At 37.7% G+C, this 24,994-nt stretch overlaps 1 protein-coding gene across 8 annotated transcripts in view; it reads left to right on the forward strand.

The window, feature by feature from the left end:
* Positions 1-18,047, forward strand: part of ANKRD31 (ankyrin repeat domain 31) — a 117,150-nt gene extending 99,103 nt beyond the window's left edge. For 7 of the 8 annotated variants that reach the window (XM_077867967.1, XM_077867999.1, XM_077867975.1 and 4 more), the window contains 3 exons: positions 1,856-1,996; positions 9,880-9,982; positions 17,687-18,047. In XM_077867967.1, coding sequence (XP_077724093.1) covers positions 1,856-1,996; positions 9,880-9,982; positions 17,687-17,832 — 390 coding nt within the window. In that variant the 3' untranslated portion in view covers positions 17,833-18,047. Of the gene's footprint in view, positions 1-1,855; positions 1,997-9,879; positions 9,983-15,666; positions 15,858-17,686 lie in introns of all 8 variants that reach the window. The other variant, XR_013362725.1, reaches the window with a different exon arrangement.
* Positions 18,048-24,994: the final 6,947 nt, after the last annotated feature.

The following is a 24,994-nucleotide window of genomic DNA, read 5'->3' on the forward strand; positions in this document are numbered from 1 at the left end:
TGTTATCATATATTTTGCTTTGATCTAATGCTATAAATTCCATACATTATTATTTTTGTTTAAACAATTATCTTTGAGGTAGACTTAAATGTTAAGAAAAATATTTTTTCTCATGTAGTTACTATTTCTGTTTTTGTTTCTTTTGTGTAGATCCTGATTGACATTTGCTGTCATCTTTCTTCTGCCTGGAGGACTATCTTTAACATTTTTTGCATTGAAGGTCTTCTGCCGATAGTGAATCCTTTTAACTTTTGCCATGTCTGAAAAAGTTTATTTCACCTACATTTTTTAAAGAATTTTTGCTAGATATATAGACTTCTGTGTTGAAAGGGTTTTTTTTTCTTTGAGTACTTTAAAGATTTACTCCATTGTTTAGACACACTGTTGTTCTTAACCTTGTTCCTCCATAAATAATGGGTCTTTTTTTCTCCTTCTGGCTGCTTGTAAGAGTTTCTCTTTATCTGGTTCTAAGCAATTTTGATTATGAGGAGTATTAGCATAATATTTTTGTTTCTTATGCTTGGGGGTTATTGAATTTCTTGAATCTCTGTGTCCCAAATTTGAATCTCAAATGTGGAAACATTTCAGCCATTATTTCTCCAAACATTATTTCCTCCCTCCCCTCCATTTTTGAACCTCTTATTACATACATAATAGATTGCTTGAAATCCTTCTATAATTCACTGATAATCTTTTCATTTTAAAAAATTCTCTTTTCTCAGTGTTTCATTTTTATGCAATTCTTATTCCTTTGTCTTTGAATTTACTAATCTTTTTGTTTGAAATATCTAATAAAAAAAGAAATATCTAATCATCAATGTATTCTCCATCTCTAGAATTTTGATTTTGGTCTTTTAAAAATATTTTCCATGTCTCTACATAACTTTTGAACATGTGGAATATGATTGTAATAACTACTTAATGTTTTTGTCTACTAATGCAAACATTCTTATCAGTTCTCATTTTCAGTTGTTTGCTTTATCTCTTCTGTATGAGTTGTATTTTCCTACTTCTTTCTAGGCCTGTGAATTTTTCATTGAATCCCACACATTGTGAGATCTACCTTGCTGGATGCTGAATATTTTTTATTCTTATAAATAGATTGTAGATTTATTCTAGGATGCAGTTAAGTTCCTTGGAAATAGTTTGATCCTTTGGTGTCTTGCTTTTAAGATTTGGTCAGCAGGACTGGAGCAATGTGTTCAATCTAGGGCTAGTTATTTCCCACTACTGAGTGGGAAATAACTGACTCTTCTGTGTACCCTACCAAAGCCCCACCAGTTATGAGGTTTTCTAGTTGTGCTGTTGGGAACAGGCACTATTTCTGACCTTTGAGAATGCCAGATGTCCTTACCTCTAATCCTTTCAGGTGGTTCTTTTCCCAGCCCTGGGTAACTTGCTCCCAAACACGGCCAATCATTACTCAGCTGAATGCTAAAGAGGACCTCCCTGAAGATCTGCAGAGTCCTCCCTCTTTGTATTGCTCTCTTCTTCAGTATTCTGTCCTGCAAACTCTAGGTACCTTGCCTCCATGATCTCTGCTCTGTCTCCTCAACTCAGGACATAAACAGGCTTTGCCTAGAATCCCCTCTTCCTGCACCCTGACCTGGTAACTTTCAAGGCAGCGAGCTAGGACACTTGGAAGGCTTACCTCATTCATTTCTCACTTCTCAGGGTATTGTACTTTGTTGCCTGATGTTTAGTACCTTGCAAACCATTGCTTCATATATTTTGTCTGTTTTTTGTTTGTGTTAGGGTAAATCTGGTTCCTCTTACTCCATCATGGCCAAAAGTAGAAGTTTACATATTTCAGGTATTTTTCCTTCTTAATTTTTTTTTTCATTTTTCACTTTAGGAGACTACCCACAAAGCCAGTGTCTTACTGAGCGGTAAAATTAAAGTAGAAAATGGTCAGATTTATCAAAATCCAGTCACCTGGCTCAAGGATCTTCTAGGAGGCAACAGTTATGTGACTTGGAATTATGCTTGGAGTAAGGTGAGTCATTCTTAAGTATATCTGTAACTTCATATTCAAATGGAAAGGTACTTATTTTTTATGATAAAACTATTTTTTTTTTAAGAAATCAGAAGTTCTCCAAACTATATATTCTTTGTACGATATGCTACATACTTTCTCCCACAACTCTTATTTGCCAGAAATCCCCAGGGGCAGAATTGGACAGCTGACAGCCTTTCCTTCTTTCCTTCCTTGTTCCTCATCTGGTCTCAGAAATTCAAATGCCCTCAACCTTCCCCTATTATCCTTCCAGGTGAATTCAGTTCTTTGTGACTCCACATAGAAAATTTGAGACCTCTGGTGTATTGATGATTTAGTTATATGTTAGTATTCTGATGTAATGAAGGAAAAACTTCCCGTAAAGACAAAGGAACAAGTAAGCAGCCTAAGACCCACAGAAGTTATGGTGTGCTTTTGTATGAACACAGTTTTATCCATCAGTTGCCAACCTCCCAAAAAGAAATATATCTTTTCATTCCAACTTCTCAGATTTAGTAGTCTTCCCCATAGTTCTATATTATGAGTTATAAGCCCAGTTTAACCACCAATTTAAAGACTATTAATGACAGACACCTTTGAGGTTCACCTCCAGATGTCCATGGCCACACTTAAGGGAACAATCTTTCAGTGATTGACCCAGGAAAGTGTGAATCTTCAGACATCCACCAATACTGTCAAACAGAACTGCAGATGCCTTCCCCTCCACTAGCCATTTTATAAGCCTCAGTACCTAAGAAATGAAAAGCAGTTTCTTCTCCCTTTTTTTGTCCCACTTAGCTCTGCCCACCCTTCCTCCTAGCTCCTCCCCTCCTTCCTAGTCCGTAACCTATTTTCTGATATCCTAGACTTTTGTGCTTCCAAAACTATGGTGTAGTTCCTTTACTTATATCAGCACATCTTAGATTTTTCTCTACTGTAGAATCTGTTTTTTTTTTCCTTAAAGGATTTTTCTTGTTTATTTACCACTCCTGGAATCACAGGCCATCTAGTTTTCACATGCCCAGCCATTTCCATGAAACCATGAATCATATTTTCATGTTAGTAATTAACATTTTACCATTGGAAATCCTTTTTATTAAAGTTTTTTAAACTTGTGATAGTTTATATCATTTTGCTGAAATACTCTGTGCTCACAACATGAATATGGTACTGATTTCTGTAGTTGAGTTTTTTTGAGCTTCAGTATGCCTCTGCTACTGTGTGCCCAGTGATGACTCAGTTCTCCCACTCTTTTTCTTTATTGGAACTACTGCATTTTCTGCTTTTGAATAGCTGGCTGTGACATCATTTGGCTCTCACTCTGTACTTAGGCCTCATTTATTTACCACATTGCCTCTGGTCTTTTCTTACCAGTCATGTCAGTTCATCATATAGTTTAACACCTATGTTGGCAATGAAGCCAAAGGCAAGTAAGCACTATAATTAGAATTCTTGGTTGTAAGATATTCATAAGATTATCTAAATAGACCTGTAAATTTTTTAATTATCCTAAAAATTTAAAAAATACCATAGGACACTCATGTACTTCTAATAAATACCCCAGGCTGAGAAACACTACCATGGTGGAGTTTTTTTTACAATATTTAAAATCCTTTTCTAGGGGATCCCTGGGTGGCTCAGCGGTTTGGCGCCTACCTTTGGCCCGGGGCGTGATCCAGGAGTCCCGGGATCAAGTCCCACGTCGGGCTCCTGGCATAGAGCCTGCTTCTCCCTCCTGTCTCTCTCTCTCTCTCTCTCTCTCATAAATAAATAAGTAAATCTTAAAAAATAAATATATAAATAAAATAAAATCTTTTTTTAAAACTTAACCACATGGGGCAGCCCTGGTGGCTCAGCCGTTTAGCGCCGCCTTCAGCCCAGGCCAGATCCTGGCGACCCGGGATCGAGTCCCACATTGGGCTCCCTGCATGGAGCCTGCTTCTCCCTCTGCCTGTGTCTCTGCCCCGCCCTCTCTCATAAATAAATAAATAAATAAATAAATAAATAAATAAATAAATAAATAAAAAAATAAAATAAAATAAAATAAAATAAAACTTAACCACATGGGGCAGCCCCAGTGGCCCAGCGGTTTAGTGCTGCCTTCCACCCCGGGGCATGATCCTGGAGACCCGGGATTGAGTCCCACATCAGGCTCCCTGTGTGGAGCCTGCTTCTCCCTCTGCCTGTGTCTCTGCCTCTCTCTCTCTCTCTCTCTCTCTCTCTCTCTCTGTCTCATGAATAAATAAACAAAATCTTAAAAAAAAATAAAACTTAACACAGAAACCTCTACCTCTTCTTGTCATGAGGTAACTCATGAATTCTTAGTCACTTCTCAAGGACAGGAGCTCTTTGCTACATTGGTAAATATGAACATTTCTGCTAACTCATTCTGAGAATGCTGGTATGGCAATGGGGCCAGGAATGGGTTGGTCATCAGGCAAGAAATTCTGGAAAACTAGGTCTTGTCCTACTTCAGACAGAATGGCAGAGCCTCTAGACACAAATGACTCATACTTCCTACCCAAGCAGCTGGGTTGCTATACAGGGAATCCTGATGCTTACTCCCACTGGTCATTACTGATTGCTTCACTCCTATGGTCTCCTAGATATCAGCTATCATCCTGATGGGTAAGAATGATCTCTGGGTGGGAGACGGGAGGCCAAACTAGTTCCTGGTTCCACTCTTGAGAAGTTACATGATCTGGAATGTTTTTCAATTCTGCCTACACATTAGAGTCACTTGGGGAGGTCTTAAAGACTACTAATGCATGTTGGACCACAGTCGGATACCTTCTGATCCTAATAGTCTTGACTGAAGACCAGGTGGCAATATTTTAAACAGCTCTCCAGGTAATTATAATAGACAAACTGGAGTAAGAATCACTGATCTAGATCAAGTCACTAAACTTTCTGAACTTCATTTTTCTTATATATAAGTAGTAGTGCTAATTGTCTCTAAAGACCCTTCCAGTTTGGAGATTCCAGGACTTGCATAGCCATATGTGATTTATAAAGCCTTTTACATATATTCTTTCACAACCTCATGAGGTAAGAAAATCAACTATTTTTCTCTATCTCTGGATATAAAACCACAGGTATAGGAGATTAAGTGACTTGATTAGCCTCAAGGCCAGTAAGTGCCGGAACCAGGACTAGAACCTGATCTTATGGTTCCCTGTACATTATTTTCTACATTTACAGTGACACAACGGAAACTACATTCCTTTCTTTGGAAACAGGATGCCCTGAACTCAAAAGAACACACAGTATTTACTTAGCTGCCTTTATGAATTTATGCAAAGTCTCATTCTTGTGCAGGAAAAATTGTCCACTTCCACAGGAAAAAAAAAACACCTTTCTGTGACAAAGTTGTGGTATGATAATCATAAGAATGGCTATGATAGTTTATTTTTGTGAATGCTCAGGACTGGATTTTGCAGATGAAAAATAGACTGCCATTTTGGGCAGTGACTGAAGGAGCATTGACAGTTCTCTTGTGAAAATATACTTCCCATCCAAATGACTCACTCTCTGAATTTCTACCCTTATAAATTCACTACTTTGGATTTAGTATTAACTTTTCTCTATGGTTACTCCTCACTCTACATACTTTCGAAAACAATTCCTCCTACCATCATGATTAGGAATATTAAGATATGGAAAGGTTGAGGTAGGAGTATAGAAAGTGATGAAAATTATTGGTGTGCCTGGGTGGCTCATTCAGTTAAGTCTCTGACTCTTGAGTTGGACTCAGATAGCGATCTCAGGATCCTGGGATCAAGCCCTGTGTCAGGCTCCCTGCTCAGTGGGGCGTCTTTTGTGTCTCCCTCTCCCTCTGCGCCTCCTACCACTCACACACTCTCGCTCATAAATAAATAAATAAATCTTTTTAAAAACGTGATGAAAATTGTTGATCTAGATGGCCAGACAGCCTCACTGAGTCAATTAATCATTCCCAAATTATCTTAACTTAAACCTCCTAAGAGCCCAGCTCAGATGGTTGGAGATGTAGGCCCTTTTACAATACAAATATCCGAGAGGTGTGAATCCTAAACCATAAATAATGTGAAAGGCCTACTGCCCTTTTCTTGCTTGGAGCTGTGTGGAGTGCCTGGGGGAAATGGAGGAGAGGCTCTAGGATGGGGATTGGGAGGAGGTAGGTGATATGAAGATGAATGTGACTTTCATCATTACTTTCCCAGGATCAGTTCTTTTGTGGTAGTTATTACACTTTGATATATCCTTCTCAAATATTTGAGAATTATTTTACTTTTCCAAAATGTGTTTTATGTTACAGTGACCCTAAAAGAAAACCTTTCCTTCTTTGTCTTCCTCCCACCAAACTCCTGATATCAAAAACAATTATCCTTTCCTCTCTTCCTTTTGAGGTAGTGCAATTTTGTTAAGATTTGCATCATAAAACTTGAAATGGAATTAAAACAATCATTTGATCATCCATGAAGAGATTCACATTAGTACCAACAAATGGCTTTCCTGAAGACATATGAAAAATGGACTGATACTTTCAAATAAAATGGAGCCCCAGCAGGGAAATAAATTCTTGGACACCTCTTTAATATTTAAAGGCAGGTTATATGGATCTCTGGGTGGCTCAGCGGTTTAGGGCCTGCCTCCAGCCCAAGGCTTGATACTGGAGTCCCAGGATCGAGTCCCACGTTGGGCTTCCTGCATGGAGCCTGGTTCTCCCTCTGACTATGTCTCTGCCTCTCTCTCTCTGTGTGTGTCTCTTGTGAATAAATGAATAAAATCTTTAAAAAAAAATAAAATAAAGGCAGGGTATGTTTGTATTTTTTCTTGATGCATATTAGAATTATAAAGAGAAACATTTGTTATTGGAATTAATGACAATTGAAATTGTACTTTATTTCTTCAGAGATCTTACCAAAATAAAGTTAATTAATAATTTCAGTTGGCTAATTAGCTGTATTTCCAAAACAGTGGTTAACTGAATCATCCATCCACTCCAAACACGCACACACACACATGCGCATGTGCCTTTTTTTCCCCCTAAGTATCATATTAGGGAGTCAGCATAAACTGATTACTGAGGATAATGGACCTTCTGCCTAAGAGCTTTAGGGAAAGCATCAGTGGCCTTAGGATGAAGCACTTCCTGCAGTTCCACCTTTTAGAAAGAACCAACAACCTATAGGTATGCTCACAGAATGCACCTTACCCTAACTCCAACTTTATTACTGTTTTCATCTGGGGGAGGTGGCATCCCATCACCTGCCCTTCATCAGAATGAGTTTTGATTGGTGAAGTTGTCAAGATTGCTGGCAGCTGTGTAGTCTGAGACCCTAAGAACCTCACCTACAGCTCTTCCTACATGCTTCTTTCAGAACAGGCATATGACTACGTTTGGATTCAAGATTGAGTTGAGGATTCAAAGTTTGAGTTATATGCAAACGTGATGAGTTTGCTCTTATGCTTTAGCCAATTAGAGCACAGACAATATTATGAAATGGAGAGTTTCTTTTTTCTTTTCTTTTTTGTATATTTTTAAATTGGAGTTTTATTTGCCAACATATAGTAGAACACCCAGTGCTCATCCCATCAAGTGCCCCCCTCAGTGCCCATCACCCAGTCACCCCATCCCCCACCCACCTCCCCTTCCACAACCCTTTGTTCATTTCCCAAAGTTAGGAGTCTCTCATGGTTTGTCTCCCTCTCTGATTTTTCCCACTCAGTTCCCCTCCTTTCCCCTATAATCCCTTTCACTATTTTCTATATTCCCCATATGAGTGAAACCATATGATGATTGTCCTTCTCCGATTGACTTACTTCACTCAGCCTAATACCTTCCAGTTGAAATGGACAGTTTCCAAGGGTGACCTAGTGCCTGAATATTTTAAGGCCTGTACCTTATTATCCTTGTTCAATAAATCACTCCCACCTTATGGAAATTAGATCTTTAACTCAGTGGATTTTTTTAAAGCTGTGTCCTTTCAATGTCTGAATTACCCCGGTGGTGTGTTTAAGACCTATGTGGACTCATCGCCTCTAAGGCTACTAAAGTACAGTTTTACCACTTTATATTGCCTAGTACTAACAGATAAAAATATACTTTAAATCTGAAATACAGGTGAGAACATACTGAGCCTGTACTTGATGGGTATGTAAGGTGTTTTGGATATTGTCAGGGCACAACATGAACAAAATCCATTGTTTCTAATTGTTAGTTGCTTGAAAACGGACAGATGGCATTCAGAGGCTTCATCTCTCCTTCCATGGCAAGTGGGGATGCATTAGCACACTGGGTAGACAGAGCTGTTCCATTTCCACTACCAAGCTTGTTTGGTTATGGGATTGAGCCAAGAGGGTGCCTAAACCTTCCAGATCCCTTGTGTATGCCCCATTCTGTTAAATAACAGACATTTGTTGAGCACTCAGGATGTGCTAGACAGTATGCCAAATGCTTTTCATGTATTATTCTTTTTTTAAAAGATTTTATTTATTTATTCATGAGAGACACAGAGAGAGAGAGAGAGAGAGAGAGAGGCAGAGACACAGGCAGAGAGAGAAGCAGGCTCCATGCAGGGAGCTTGATGTGGGACTCAATCCCGGGTCTCCAGGATCACACCCTGAGCTGAAGGCGGCACAAAACCGCTGAGTCACGCGGGCTGCCCTCATGTATTATTCTAATCCTCACAACAAGACCTGATAAGCTGGAGTTACTTGTTTTACAAATGTACAAATAGAGGCTCAGAGAATTTAAGAATCTTGAAGAGCAGGAGCGTCAGAGGGCTTTTTCCCCCAGAACTGTGAGGCACTATGTGAAGTGCTAAGAGTATAAAAATGAATATGACACAGACCTTGTCCTCAAGGAGCTTATGTTAATGGAAACAGACATATTAACACATAATTTAATAAGTGCCTTGACAAATATAAGCACAGAATTTATGGGGGCCTAGAGGAAAGTTTTTGCTTGAGCTTAGAAGTTCTAAGAAAGTATCCTGGAGTAAGGTATGTGCACATGGAGACTAGATGGTTTAGCCACAGAGAACCTAGCTTCAGGGGTATATTATCAGGCTGCCCTAGAACTAAGAGTGGAGAACCCAGAGACCCTCTGGCAAGTGTTTGCCATTCTGCCTCGGCCCAAACTACTTGTGTGTAGGTATTCCAAGATCTGACCTTTGGGGTTGTAAATAGTAGCTAAGTTCACTAACCAGAAAAAGCCAAAAAATTTAGATACATAGACCTGAAATATTAATAATCTAATTAGTTAAATGTCTAGTTTCTTGAAAGCACTGTTTTATGGTTTAATTTTATTAGTACAACATTAATTTTTTAATTTTATAAAGTAGTGGATGCTGGACTAATGGTTGTTTAACAAGTGAATGGATGAGAGAATTAGTGATAAACAACAGGGGTCAACAAATGTTTTCTCTAAAGGGCCAAATAAACATTTCAGGCTTTCTGGCCATATTGCCTTTGTCGTGAATATTCAGTCATGTTACAGCACAAAAGCATCCATTGATATTAAGTAAATGAATGGGTATCATTGTGTTTTAATAAAACTTTTTAAAGATTTTATTTATTTATTAGAGACACAGAGAGAGAGAGAGAGAGACAGGCAGAGGGAGAAGCAGGCTCCATGCAGGGCGCCTGACGTGGGACTCGATCCTGGGTCTCCAGGATCATGCCCTGGACTGAAGGCGGTGCTAAACTGCTAAGCCACTGGGGCTACCCAATAAAACTTAACTTACAAAAAAAGGTGGCAGGCCAGATTTGACCATGGACTATAGTTTGCCAATCTATGATAGATAATAGTCAATACTAAAGTTAAAACTTGCAAGAGACGAGTTTATTTGCTTCTTTTGAAATACAGAATTTTTAATTCTGTGTTTAACTATGTACAGGTGACATATCTGGGGAAGGAGCTTTTACAGTATGTTTCTGAGGAAGTACCCGTATCTGCAGAGCCAAATGTGGTGCTTCAGCAACATCAGCCTTGTCTTCTAGGTATGTATAGACCAACACCCATTTCTTAGTCATGAGGATAACACCCAAAACTACTAAGAAAACACTCCTTTTTGTTGTTGTTGTTTTCATTCACATAACATTAAAATAACCATGTTTTAAAAGATTTTATTTACTTATTTGACAGAAAGAGAGTACAAGCAGAGGGAAAGGGAGCCTGATACGGGACTTGATCCCAGGAGCCTGGGATCATCACCTGAGCCAAAGGCAGATGCTTAACCTTCTGAGCCAGCCAGGTGCCCAAATAACTGTTTTAAAGTGAATTCAGTGGCATTTTTTCTTTGTTTTTATTTAAATTCTAGGTAGTTGACATGCAGCTCAATATTGATTTCAAGAGTAGAGTTCGGTGACTCATCACTTACATATATAACGCCCAGTGCTTACAAAACACATCCCCTCCTTAATACCCATCACCCATCTATCCCATCCCCCAACCACCTCCCTCCATCTGTCCTCAGTTTGTTGTTTATAGTTAAGAGTCTTTCATTATTGTTTCCCTCTCTCTCTGTTCCCTCACTCCCAAATGTTCATCTGTTTTGTTTCTTAAATTCCACATATGAAAAAAAAATTCCACATATGAGTGAGCTCATATGATACTTGTTTTTCTCTGATTGACTTATTTTGCTTGGCATATTATTTAGTACATTTACAATATTGTGCAACTACCACCTTTGTGTAGTTCTAAAACAACGTCCATTACCCAAAAAGAAACTCCACACCCATTCAACAATTGTTCCCTGTTCTCTACTCTCTGCAGTCTACTTTCTATGAATTTGCTGATTCTGAATGTATCATATAAATGGAATCATATAATGTATAACTACTTGTGTCTGGCATCTTTCACTTAACGCTTTCAAGGATCCTGGCTGGGTGGATGTTCATTTCAGAACACTTTTGGCTTTTGGGTATAGTGCTGCTGTGAGCACATGGATACATATATTTGTACCCATTTTTAGTTCTTTTGGATAGATACCTAGGAGTGGAGTTGCTATATCATATAGTAATTATATGTTGAACTTTTTTGAGAAGCAGCCAAAGTGTTTCCCACACCAACTGAATCATTTTACATCATACCAGCAATATTCAAGGGCTCCAGTTTCCCCACATCTTCACCAACACTTGTCATTTTCTGTTTGTTTGTTTATAATACTCAGTTTTTAACCACAGTTGATTCTAGGAGAACTTTTTAAATGACACCTTCCCTCATAGTTCCTTTCTCCGAACCTATGCTATACTTACTTTGGGTAGATTTTTTAAAGGGTCATATAAAAAAGCAAAATGGTATTTTTTCCTCCTGCAGGCATGATTTGGTTAGTTTTCTAAAAGCAAACACTAAAATAAGTCTTTACTTGTTAGTGTAAATGAATGTGCTTTATCTGATGGAATACTGAGAAAACTGAAGAGAATGTAATCTTCATCAATTAACAGCATATTTTGAAACAATTTGGGAAGAGGCAACACATATTTCTGTAAAACCAGACATAACTAGGGTTGTACTACCCTTCTCTGCTGCAGCACCCATTCATTTCCCCCCAGTTCCTGCCTAGGACCAGTTGGGAACAGTATAGGCAGAAAGGAGATACAATACAGAAGATGATAACTCTGTGATAACCAGAGTCAAGAACCAAACAGGGTCTGGTGTTGCTAAGTTCCTAACCAGGGGCTTCCTGGGGCCATTCCTTCCTACAGCAAACCTTAATAATTCAAAGTACTTTCCTCTCCTAACTTTATACATAATCCACTGTAACCTCTTAGGGTCCTTCTTTGTCTCAAAAACTGGCTTCAGAATAGGATGGTTTTTCCCCAGTTTTCTGCTTTTCATCACTTTGGGAAAACAGATCAGGTGAAACAGAAATAGTGAAGAAATTAAATTGGAAGAGTTTTTGTACTAATTCATGGTCTTTGGTTCCTAACCCTCACGGCAGATCTATGTAATCAAATCTTGGAGTGGGGCCAGGAACCTGAATTTTAAAAAATTATTCACATGCAGCCTGACTGTAGATTTGATTTGAATGACTAGTAAGTAGTATCTGATTTCTTATGCAGATAATAATTTGAAAACTTTTATATTCAGCCTTCCACCTCCATTCCACAGCACATTCACTCTAATGCTTGCTCATGTTGCCTGCCTCCCTCCCTCCTTCTCTCCCTCTCTTTCTCTCTCTCTCTCTCTCTCTCTCTCTCACACACACACACACACACACACACACACACACACGAAAGCCAAGCGAAACCTTTTTTCTCCTAGTTTCTAACCTCTGGAGTCAGAACAGAAATACAAGATCTTCCTTGTATCACAAAGGTTATCTGCTGCTCAGATTTTGTAGTTCTGAGCAGGCATTTCCTTTTTTTTTTTTTTTTTGACATTTTATAACTTTTTTATTAAAGCCTAAAATCTGGGATCCCTGGGTGGCGCAGCGGTTTGGCGCCTGCCTTTGGCCCAGGGCGCAATCCTGGAGACCCGGGATCGAATCCCACGTCAGGCTACCGGTGCATGTAGCCTGCTTCTCCCTCTGCCTGTGTCTCTGCCCCTCTCTCTCTCTCTCTGTGTGACTATCATAAATAAATAAAAAAAAATTAAAAAAATAAAGCCTAAAATCAAATAGATAAAGAGAACTAGAAGATTCATAGTTTGCCATTCAGCCAGTGCAATAAACCCAGCATTCTTTCATCTAAGATTTCCCAAGCAGTTTGGAAAGCATTAATAGGAATGTTGTACTTGAGAATAGTTTAGATTTAATTTTTTTTTGTTTTGTTTTTTATAATAAATTATTTTTTTTATTGGTGTTCAATTTACCAACATACAGAATAACACCCAGTGCTCATCCCGTCAAGTGTCCCCCTCAGTGCCCGTCACCCATTCACCCCCACCCCCCGCCCTCCTCCCCTCCCACCACCCCTAGTTCGTTTCCCAGAGTTAGGAGTAATATAAGGGAAGGGAGAAGAAATGTGTGGGAAATATCAGAAAGGGAGACAGAACATGAGGACTCCTAACTCTGAACAGGCATTTCCAACCCTAGCCGTGCTTCTCCTTCCTTGGAGGGCTCACAGTTCCCCTGCTAAGTGAGCATGAAATAAAAAATGGGTTCTGAACTGCTGCTTCTTTTGCCTGCAATATAAACATGTTTGTTATTACTAATTTCTTTCCAGAACTACTGAATTTTCTTTCCTTGAGATATTTCAGAAAATGTTAAGGGTAATTTGAGAACTATGGAGGGCCAGTAGGCCAGCCAGCTTCTTACTGCCTTAATCTGGCTCTGGGAATCTTCAGATCCCTACTGGCATTCCTTTTTCTTTTCCTTTTCTTTTTTTAAAGATTTTATTTATTTTCTTTGAGAGAGAGAGAGAGAGAGAGAATAAGAACACCAAGAGTAGGACGTTTAACCTACTGAGCCATTCAGGTGACCCCCACCTGCTGGCATTCTATAGGCTGTTATTGGAGTTTTATTTGAACCTATTTGATTTAGGATTCTTTTGCATGTGGTTTTGTACTACCTGACGGAAATCCAAAGACCTGGCAAATTAGAAAAATGTAAACTCTATATATAACAAGCAAACTATTCGAGAGAAAATATTTTTCCCTCTTTTGCATACTAAAATGTGGTCATAGATATCATGGATCTGACACTCTACAGAACACAAAGTTTAAAGGAAAAACAAGTCTGTATGGATTTTATCAGCCCACCTCAGATCATGAACATCATCTCTTTACCCATTTTCTCAACCAGATATTTAAAAAACAGCTATATCCCTCTACCTCCCCTATTTCCTCCTCCCCCTCTTTGTGAGAAATCATAAATCCATTTAGCTTTGGTAACCGACATTTCCTAAGCTTCTTTAATCAAATGGTAACACTTCATGGGACAAATACCAAACTCAGTATCCAATTTATTTGTACATAACATTTTGGAATCATGGTATCAAGAAAATCCTGAGTCATGAAGGTAAGTGATAAAAGTTTTTAACCTTGCCATTTTAAGACTTTCTTCAATGAATCAGAGGTTATGGAAGAACTTTATTCCTAGTCTTGCACAAAGACTAGTTAAATTGGTAACTCAGATTAATGTATTGGTGGACTCTAGAGTGTTAGGATGTAGTATATTAATACATTTGAAGGCATATGTTATTTCTAATTAAAGGTTTTAAACATAGAAACCCCAGCCTTTAAAAATGAAATTCTGTTGATGAATTCCTGAAGTATCTATCCCTAAGGTCTTTAGAAGCTATAAAATGGAGTGAATCTCTGGTATATTTTCCCTTGAAAATTCATAACTTTCTCCCAAGCCTTCCTCCTCTGCCTCCTTGTCTATAGTTTCTCTTCTGTGTTATTGAGGGAATCTTCATTGATATTTCAGAGTAAATTGGAAGGAAAAAATGAACATTCCCAAAATTCTACATAATTTGTAATCACTGAATACAGATATATCAACCTTTCCTGCAGTTCTTTAAAAAGAATCTGTTAAGGTAGATGACATTTCATTATTTACCCAAAAAGCCAATTTTATATATATCTATGTTACCTATCACTATAGTATTAGATAGCACACTGAAAACACATTATGCCAAATGTATTCATCTAAGAAAAAAAAAAGTATCTCCTGAAGTTCTTTCTTTTCCCAAGTCATCATTTAATGCATATTAAATATGTCATTTTATTTCAAGGGAACCTAACATTATTTCTTCATTTGAAAATCGAACATGCTTCTTCAGAAAAAAATAGACTCTTGTTTTTAATAAAACCTGTCCTGGACCTACTGATAATACATTGCAAATAAATGACTTTAAAGAAAGAGTTTTCTTCATTTTGGTGCTGATACTGTGCTTCATTGCTCTGTAAAAGCATGTGTAATAGAGCACAAACATTTGCAGGTGCTTCTGTTTTATGTGGTTAAGAACTTCAAACTTAAACACCTAAGGAAGATGGGTGCCTGATAACAGACCAGAAGGTGTTTATTTCGGCTCCTGTTTACGATTCTTGATTGTTTTTCATGACTTTAATCATAATTTTTTCATCCTGGTATCATGATTAACTTTGACCTAATTCATAAACTGGAGGATGCTGATAGGGGAGGAAAAGAGAAGAAAACTAATTTTCTGTTGTGCACCTGCCATGTGCCAGATCTCCTGCCAGATTATTTTACATACATTAGGCCACTGAGGAGCTTCTTAACTAGTAAAACTCCAGAGTTCATGTCTGTACAAAGAAAGCAGAAAAAACATGAACAGTTTACACTTAAAATTAATAAGCATCTCCGGCCTAATTCAGCTTAAGAAACTACCTATTAAATTTATTTTCCCACAAAGAAAGAGGGCTTAAATAGTTTTAAACTTATAATGTCCAGGGGTGTTTCTTCACGTCAGTACAGTTTTCACAGATAGCTTTGATCTTATCAAAGTAAATCTGTCTCAAACTATTAATTTACTTTTGAATATCAAATCATCTAATACTCTACTACCATATTATCCTTTAGAATCCTTTTATTTTAAAACAGCTTCGAACTTTGTCTTTAATAGCCATAATTGAATTTTTCCTCAGTATAACTACAGCAGATGTGTTTTTACAATCTATTAAAATAATTCCTCATCATTTTCCCTTTGATTGGATTTATACTTCTTGTTCAGACTAAGAATATGTGCATAAATATGTTCATTTCCATTTATTATAGAGTAAGCAGTTTCATTCCATAATCTTAATGAAATGAAGAATGCTTAGTTTGTGAGAATAACTTCTGGAAGTCTGAGTTCAAACATTTAAAGAGTTAGAAGTGAAACATATATCGTCTAGTCTTGGACCTATTTTACAGATGATGATACAGAGCCGGAGAGGTAAAATGGGTTGAATGAAAAGAGTTCATAGGTTAGTGATGTTTCTTAAGTGAACTCTCAGTTAAAATAATGAATCTGATTATTTTTGCTTTTTGGTCTATAAAGAGAAATTTTAAAAAGAATTAGAGGAAAAAGAAAAGTGAAAGTTAAAATTATTTTTAACCAACCTAGTTAGCTTGTCATTTTGAAGTGCTAATTTAGGCAAGTAGATAACATGAATAGTTGCCTTTTTTTTTTTTTTTTTTTTTTTTTTTTGCCTAGTGATGAATCTTGCAGTTCAGTTTAAGGAATATCTAACATTTGGTGATATTACTTGAGAAAGATGTATTTCTCTCTACTTCTCGCATGAGCATAATGGTTTGTTAGCTGTTGCAGTGCTTGTTGGGGACAAGGAGCACAAGAAGAGCCAAAAGTTCACATATATGGCTGTTTTTCTAGTTGTAGTGGGTGGAAGAAGCCATGTCACTTGCCTGAGATCACACAAGTTTGTGTGGCCTAGAAAAATTGATTATCCATCTTCCAGGCTAATACTATTTTCATTAAGAAATAATGATAATAATAGTAGCTTCTATTTATTTAATGTTTGCTATATATTAGCCAGTAGCCAGTCATTTCACAGCAACTTCTCACTTATTCTTCACAACTGCTTTATTCTCAGTTTACTGAAAATTGAGACAGAGGAGTTTGTACAACTACCCTCAGAAACTTCAGTCATCTTTTTTTGGCATTGGTTGGTTTAGACGGCAAGCAAACTTCTTTTTCCCAAGATAAGCCAATGCTGGTTTACAGCTTTATCTTGGGTATAGAAAATGGAGTGAATTATGACTTGGTCCAAAATCCCATTGTGTGTTCATAGACTTTTTTTGTTTTTGTTTTGTTTTGTTGCATATCATGCTCTAGCTCTTTTAATTTTTTTTGTATTTTTTTATTAGAGTTCAATTTGTCAACATATAGTATAACACCCAGTGCTCATCCTGTCAAGTGCCCCCCTCAGTGCCCATCACCCAGTCACCCCATCCTCCCGCCCACCTCCCCTTCTACTACCCCTTATTTGTTTCCCAGAGTTAGGAGTCTCTCATGGTTTGTCTCCCTCTCTGATATTTCCCACTCACTTCCCCTCCTTTCCCCTATAATCCCTTTCACTATTTCTTATATTCCCCGTATGAGTGAAACCATATGATGATTGTCCTCCAGTTGACTTACTTCACTCAGCATAATACCCTCCAGTTCCATCCACGTCAAAGCAAATGGTGGGTGTTCGTCCTTTCTGATGGCTGAGGAATAATCCATTGTATACATAGACCACATCTTCTTTATCCATTCATCTGTCGATGGACACTGAGGCTCCTTCCATAGTTTGGCTATTGTGGACATTGCTGCTATAAACATCAGGGTGCAGGTGTCCCGGCGTTTCACTGCATCTGTATCTTTGGGGTAAATCCCCAGCAGTGCAATTGCTGGGTCATAGGGCAGATATATTTCTAATTCTTTGAGGAACCTCCACGCAGTTTTCCAGAGTGGCTGCACCAGTTCACATTCCTACCAACAGTGCAAGAGGGTTCCCCTTCCTCCACATCCTCTCCAACAGTTGTGGTTTCCTGTCTTGTTAATTTTCACCCTTCTCACTGGTGTGAGGTGGGATCTCATTGTGGTTTGGATTTGTATTTCCCTGATGGCAAGGGATGCAGAGCATTTTCTCATGTGCTTGTTGGCCATGTGTAGGTCATCTTTGGTGAAATTTCTGTTCATGTCTTTTGTGTGCTCATAGGCTTGATGAAGGTCTAGGATTTGTGATAAGTAAATTTAAATATTATTTTTTTTAAAGACTGTTTTTTAATTTGTTGACACTCCTTTAAACAGGAACATCCAGAGAGTCAATGCAAAGCATCCCACCTTATCTACAAATAAATGAAGTACTGTTAATCAGTGATCAAGAATTTCTCCCATGCCATATAATGGATCAACACTGGAAGTTCTATGTGGAATGTGAAGAGCTAACATTCTAAAACTTTGTTTTTGTAGTAATTTATTAGACATTCGTTCATATTATTAACCCACATTCATATTTTATCTTACATAGGCTGGAGGGCCTATTTTAATATATATTTTATGAGTTGCTACTTAAGATATGTTTACTGTTGTAAGAAAAAACATAATTCAAACTAGTATAGTAAGATTTAATACTTTTTTGCCATTGAAATAAAGGTATTTTTGAATTAAACTATATTGACTCCCTGGCTTTCTTTTTACTAACAGAAATGTAAAACTAATCTTTCAGTTAGTTGAATTGAAAAATTCACCTCTAACTTTGTATCAAAGTTGTTCTTTAAGGGAAACAAGGGTAAAAAAAAGAGTGATAATTGGGCCTTAAAAGGCCCAGATAAAGTGAATATACTTAAAATAACAACTTAATGTCCCAGTACCTTCAGCCATTTACTTTGGAATTTATCTTGTAACCAAAATGTAAAACCATCAAAGAAGTTTGTTTTAAATTTCATAAAATTTAGCGTAGATAAAACTGTAACTGTGATAAGTCTTAGAACAAAAAAAAAAATTTGAATCAAATATTGATTTGGGGGCTGGTTATTTGAAATAGGATAATCTTTGACTTTTGCTACATTGTCATGGAAATTTTCTTTTTCTTTTTTTTTAAGAAAGTTTTTTTATGAAAGGAACTTGGTTAAGTTTTCTCAAGGGTCTTTCTCCTTTGATTTTTGATTATCATCTTATTGATTACCTATCTTGTCATCATCCCAGGCTCCCAAAGAAGCTTTTTGACTTTGTGGCTTATGTCTATCCTTTCTTTCTCATTTGAGTAGAGAAGTCAAACTGTGGTAAAAATTGCTCTCAAGTGCTAGATATTGGGAGATATGATATTGCTTTTTTGATATTTTCTTATTTTAAATGTACAGAATCTTAAATATCTTTAGAATATAGGAATCTGGTTAACAGTTGCCTGTTGGGAGAAAACTCATGTGGCTAGAGAGCTGGAAGGAAAGGGGGATTTTTTTAACTACATGTGCTCTTTGGCAACTTTTGAAGGTGGTACTGTGTGTGAATAAAAGTTTTCAATATCTTAAAAGAAAGCAACTGGAAAAGTTTCATATTAATACAAGTATTAAGACAGCTTGGATCATTTTTTCTTCTTGTGAGAGTCCATTGAAAATGTTCAGGTTAAAAAAAAAAAAAGAAAATGTTCAGGTTAGAATGTCCCTACCTGTTGTAATGTTTGAGAACTGACAGATTTATTATGCCATTATCATTTTCTTAGAGTACCCTATTTTTCTAATTCTTGAATAATGTACATGAAGTAGTCTATTTGGCTTTTATTATTTAAAGAGGTATTTAAAACATGACTTATTTGCGAATATATATGTACTAACATGGGAATTTGTATATATAAATGAAAAAATGCACAATGTTAGTGGTTAATGCAAGTCCTGATTGTGGGGCAGCCCGGGTGGCTCAGCGGTTTAGCGCCGCCTTCAGCCCAGGGTGTGGTCCTGGAGACCCAGGATGGAGTCCCAAGTCAGGCTCCCTGCATGGAGCCTGCTTCTCCCTCTGGCTGTGTCTCTGCCTCTCTCTCTGTGTGTGTCTCTATGAATAAATAAATAAATAAATAAATAAATAAATAAATAAATAAATAATCTTAAAAAAAAAAGTCCTGATTGTGTTAAATAAAAAAAGTACAAAAAATAAAAATAAAAAAAATAAAAAAATGTGCCTTTGGGTGTGTGTATAATATTTATAGCCATATAAATATGCATGCATTTATATTATGTATGCTATATATACTTGATGAGTCATAAAATGTGTATTTGTATATATGAGTGTGTGGGTGGGTGGGGGTAGAGATATGTTGAGTAAAAGGTCTGGAATGCCACCAAGGAAACCATTCGCAGTGTCTGCCCCTAAGGGAATTGGACTGGAAAGGGTGGAAGGACACTTTTTCAGTGTACTTTCAACTTAAGAAAAACAACACATATTTCTTTTGAAACTTAAAAAGTATTTTTTAAAGAATAACTTAGCAGATATTTTGCTTAGTTATTATAATTCACAAAAATCATATAATCTGAACTTAAAAATCGGAGTTTTCATGTTAATGATCAAATTCTTAACCTTAATTTTCTAAGCCCATTATAAAATGTACATACCAACTTGTAACTAACATAACACCCAATGCTCTTGAAGCATGCTGAGTGTTGCCCAAACTAAACAACAAAGAGTCTAGTCCAAAGATCTATGTTATCCCTGAGCGAAGACGACATTTGGGGTAATTGCTACATGTTTTGTTTATTCTGGGTTGAAACCATCAAGGTTCTGACCCTAAGCCATAAGGACTTCTAATAATAGCTAATAATCCAATCTCCTACCTGATATTTATATCCTTTCTGTAACCTTAACTTCTAGAACACCTCCAGGATACTCCATACCCAACAAGGAAGCCTATTCCCTTTCAGACGGGTATTCCTAAGTGTTAGAAAGCTGGAACCACAATGTCCCAGGCATCATGGTCCTATTAGGATAAAAATAATGCTTTGGTTTATGAGTTGAATTATTATGGCACATATTTCCACTGGCCCAATTGCTGAGAATGTCCAAGCTCCATATTGTCCTTTTCTCCTCGATTTCTGTCTCGTTTGGATCCTTTCAAGTTCCCTCCCTGGAGTTCAGTCATTTATCAATGCATACCTGGACTATGTGCCACAGCAATCCTGCCCCCATTTCTCTCACCTAATTCTTTACTTATAAAACCTATGGCAATTGTGCCAAATTATTCTTAAAGATCCCTTTTCCTTCCCTGCTGCTGCAAGAGTAAAATCTAGGCTCAACATTTAAGGCCCACTATCCTCAGGTCCTGACATAACCTTCCAGCTTCATGTCCCAATCATCTCTAACTTTTGACTCACTCTTAAAAGCAAGTGATTCTTTCTTCATCCCTGTTACAGGCTGACTGGTATCCCCTCAAAATTCATATGTTGAAGTCCTAACCCCTGAGACCTTAGAATGTGACCGTGTTTGTAAATAGGTACTTTAAAGAGGTGGTTTAGTTAAAATAAGGCCAGTAAGCTAAGTCTTAGTACAATCTCTTGTCCTTGTGTGAAGAAATTTGGACACATAGAGGAACGCCAGGGTAGACATACACAAATAAAAGATCATGTGAGGACACAGTAAGAGGGCAGCCATTTGCATACCAAGGACAGAGAGCTCAGAATTAAATCCATACTGCCAACTCCTTGATCTTGGATCTCTACACTCTAGGACTATGAGAAATAACTTTCTGTTGTTTAAGCCACCCAGTTTGGAGTATTCCTTAATGGCACTCTAAGCAAGTTGATACAACCCTTAACTCTCCCATACATTAGTTGACACTACCTAGAATGTTCCCTCTCCTGCCTATCAATGTGTTCTTTGTTCTTTGAGCCATCTCTTCATACAGGACCTCATGTATAGCTGTCTCAGACCATCTTGATCCAAGCACTTAATATTTACAGCTTGGTATTATTAGTTTTCATAGCTTTTCTCCCCCAAGTAGCTGGAAAACTTATTGAGATCAGGTTTAGAGTTTTATACTTTATTTCCTATAATATATCTCAAACATACTAGATGCTCAAGAAATATCAACCAGTTAGGATGTTTCAGGTACAATAACAGAAAATCCTAGTCAAAATGGTTTACGCAATAAGGAAAATTTATTATTTCCTATAACAAAGCCAGATGTAGAAACTTCAGGGTTGATTAGTTCTTCAACTCAACATTGTCACTGTTGCTTTCATCTTTCTTCCAGCTCTTTTCACATTGCCAAGATGGCTTCACTGTTCCAGGCAGGGGGACATGCAAAAACAGCATCATTAGAGAAGAAAAGAAATACTTTCTTCCAATGCACATCGTTTCTGAACATCATCACCCCCGCAGGACCTTGTGTCTCATTGGCTAGAATTGTATCATCTGCCCGTTTGTAAATCAGTCACTGGCCAGGGAAGTTGGGTTAACTTGATTGGCTAAGAGGAGTAAGTATTTGTCCATGCGCAGGACAGTGATTCCACACTCAGCCAGTAAAAAAAAAAAAAAGTAAAAATGAAACAAAATAAAAAACACATGAGGGGAGGGATTGGGCTAAGAACAATATTTATTGAGCACTTCATATATGCCATTGTTATAAGCACTTTCAATGTGTTGACTCATTTAATCCTCACACCCTATGAGATAGGAGATATTTGCATTTTATGGATGAGGAAACAGAGGTACAGGATGAAGTAACTTGGCCCAAAGTCACTTAGCTACCAAGTGGTAAAGCTGGGATTCAAACCTGGTAATCTGGCTGCAGAATTCATGCTATCAGGCATCATATATTTCCTATCTCTCAACTGTAAGTTTCTTCCTGAATATATATATTAAGATGATTAAGAGTGTTGACATCATTCTGAGTGATGATGACCCTATTGACTCCTTCCACCTACACACTCTGAGGGAGTCAGTGTTTGCTCACTTTGGTGAATGACAGGTAGTGTCAGGGCAGATAGATACAGGTGGAAAGTTGTGATATGAACACATGGGTATATGCTCTTGGGCTCTCTCTTTTTAAATCTAGGGCATTCCAGGTATAAAGAATGAGTAAAGCTTACTCATCTGAGAGACTGCCCCAACTCAGTTTTCGTGAGGAACCATCCTGTTGTTTTTAAATGAATGTGTGTGCCCGTAGGACCTGGACTTTAAGTCCCTTTGAATTCTCAGTACTATAGGGGTAAACTTTGTGTGTTCCTTTGGACTCCCTCTCCTATTTCTCCTCAGCTCATTTATGCTGAAGCTTATTTTACAGAAGGAAACCAGAGACATATTCTTAAACAGGTGAAAGCCAAGAAATATAGTAAATTTCTGCTTGAACTTGATTATAAAGTTCTCATGGCTCTAAATCTTTTACCACCTAAATAAGAGGAACAGAATTTGAGGCCATGTCAGATCAGCTTGACTCAGTCTTCATTTAAGCCTTGAGCACAGGCTTCATGGTCAACCCTAAATTCCTTGGACATTTTTGTGACTGCATATTCTTTCACTTATGCTACTTTGCCTGGAACTTTAAAGTAGGAACAGCAGATGCAAACATTTGAAGCTGTAATGTAAATAGTGGTATTTCTAAAAGTAAAAGTTAACATTTCTGTTTTTAGATTTTCATAAGACACCTTAAAATTCCATGACGTCTGGCAGTTTGGCTAAGATATGAAGTTGGGTTATGTCCTTCAAAGCCAGAGGCGAGGAAGTGGTGAGGCAAGTAAGTCACCCAGCTGGTGGGTGAGCCTCACCAATCACCCAACATCTGCACCTCAGCACAGCATTTTTGTTCTCTGTTCATTTTGCCTACACTTTAACTGTCATGAAATGATTAAACAGAGCAAAACAAAAATTATGTTTTTGTATGTACAAATGGCCCAAAAAAGAAATGCTGCTGGTGGATATGGAAAGGTTTAAGAAAGTTTTGATTCTTAGCCAAAATATGTATATATGTAAATATGTATATCTCTAGCTCCAGGATAAATAAAAGTGTAGACGGTCAGATTTGGAAGAACCCAGCTTTGTGCTACAAATTATTTTATGTGTAGTAATGCAAGCCCAGAGGGCCCCTAACTCTAATTGTGGACGTCCCCCCTTTCTTTTAAGATTTTATTTATTCATGAGAGACACAGAGAGAGAGGCAGAGACACAGACAGAGGGAGAAGCAGGCTCCATGCAGGGAACCCAATGTGGGACTCAATCCCAGGACCCCAGGGTCACGCCCTGGGCCACCTAGGTGCCCTCCCCTTTTTTCCTCTAAACCTCTGATAACAACTTTGCTGCATCACATATAGCACACACACTACATGTCTACACTTATTACAGCAGAGTCTTTGAGAAGCGGTCTGGAATCAGTAATTTCTTAAGCTCCCTAAGTGACTTCAATACGCAGCTGGACTGAGAACCACTGCAACAGACTCTCCACATCCTCCTCTTCTCCCTCTTTCCTGGGCCACCTGCCATCTCTCTCTAGGCACTCAAGACAAACTCAGGATTCTCCTATGTGTTCTCCCATTTTATTATAAGCATAGTGCTTTTTGTTATCCATGGCTCATCCTAACCACCTAAGCTATACCTAGGAGACCTTGACTTTCTCACCTTCAAAATATTGAGATGTTTTCTGCTCTGGCCGTGAAGTAAAGGAGATTGTATTCAGTTGTTGGTTTAAATAACATTTTTTTACAAAAGCAAAAGTTACTATAGTCCTCCCCAGATTGGGTTATTGTGTAAGTTTCTGCAGATGTTTCTTCCAGACTAGGAGGTCAAGGAATCTAGCTGGGGGACATAAGAAGCTGGAAGCAACAAGTGCACAATCTAGTGATACACTCGGAGTACTGACAAAATATTTCTGCCCATCGTAGGGGCTTTTCAGGCTTGGCTGTGCATTAGAATCACCTGATGAATGTTAAAATCTGGCCCAAATCCAGGTCCCACCCCAGAAATTCTAATTTCATTGATCTGGAGTAGTGTCTGTGCTGTCAGGATTTTTTTTTAATATTTTATTTAAATTCAGTTTGCCAACATAGAGTATAAACCCAGTGCTCATCCCATCATGTGCCCTCCTTAGTGTCAGGATTTTTAAAAATATCTCCCAGATGAGTCCGATGAGCAGTCACTGATCTCTGAAAACCAGTCTTGTCACTTCACTGTTTTCTCCAAACCACCATCAATCTTTGCATTTTCCTGTGTTTCCCAAATGGCTCCATTAAAATAATCAGTTGGGAAGCTTCTTAAAAATACAGATTCCTGGGCCCCACTCTAGGCTTACTGAATCAGAATGTCCAAATAAGTCTTATCGGGCAAATATGAGAAATACTACACTAATTTAAATTATATTGGCCCATTTTCATTTGATTAATGTATACTTTATCTATTTGTTTAAAAAATATTTAATGAATACCTAATATAAGCCCAACATTGTTTTAGCTGCTAGGAATACAGCAAAAAAACAGGACAATTCCATGTCCTTGTGGATTTTATGTCTAGGAGCAGAGTAAACAAGCAAACAACTGAATTTTAGACAGTGATAAATGTCATAAAGGGCTAGAAGGTGACAGGAAGTTATGGCAGGGCGTTATTTTAAAAAGGGTGGCAAGTGAAGGCCTGGTTTGGAGAAGC

The sequence above is a fragment of the Canis aureus genome, chromosome 2 (assembly GCF_053574225.1).
Source record: "Canis aureus isolate CA01 chromosome 2, VMU_Caureus_v.1.0, whole genome shotgun sequence".
NCBI classification, from domain to species: Eukaryota; Metazoa; Chordata; class Mammalia; order Carnivora; family Canidae; genus Canis; species Canis aureus.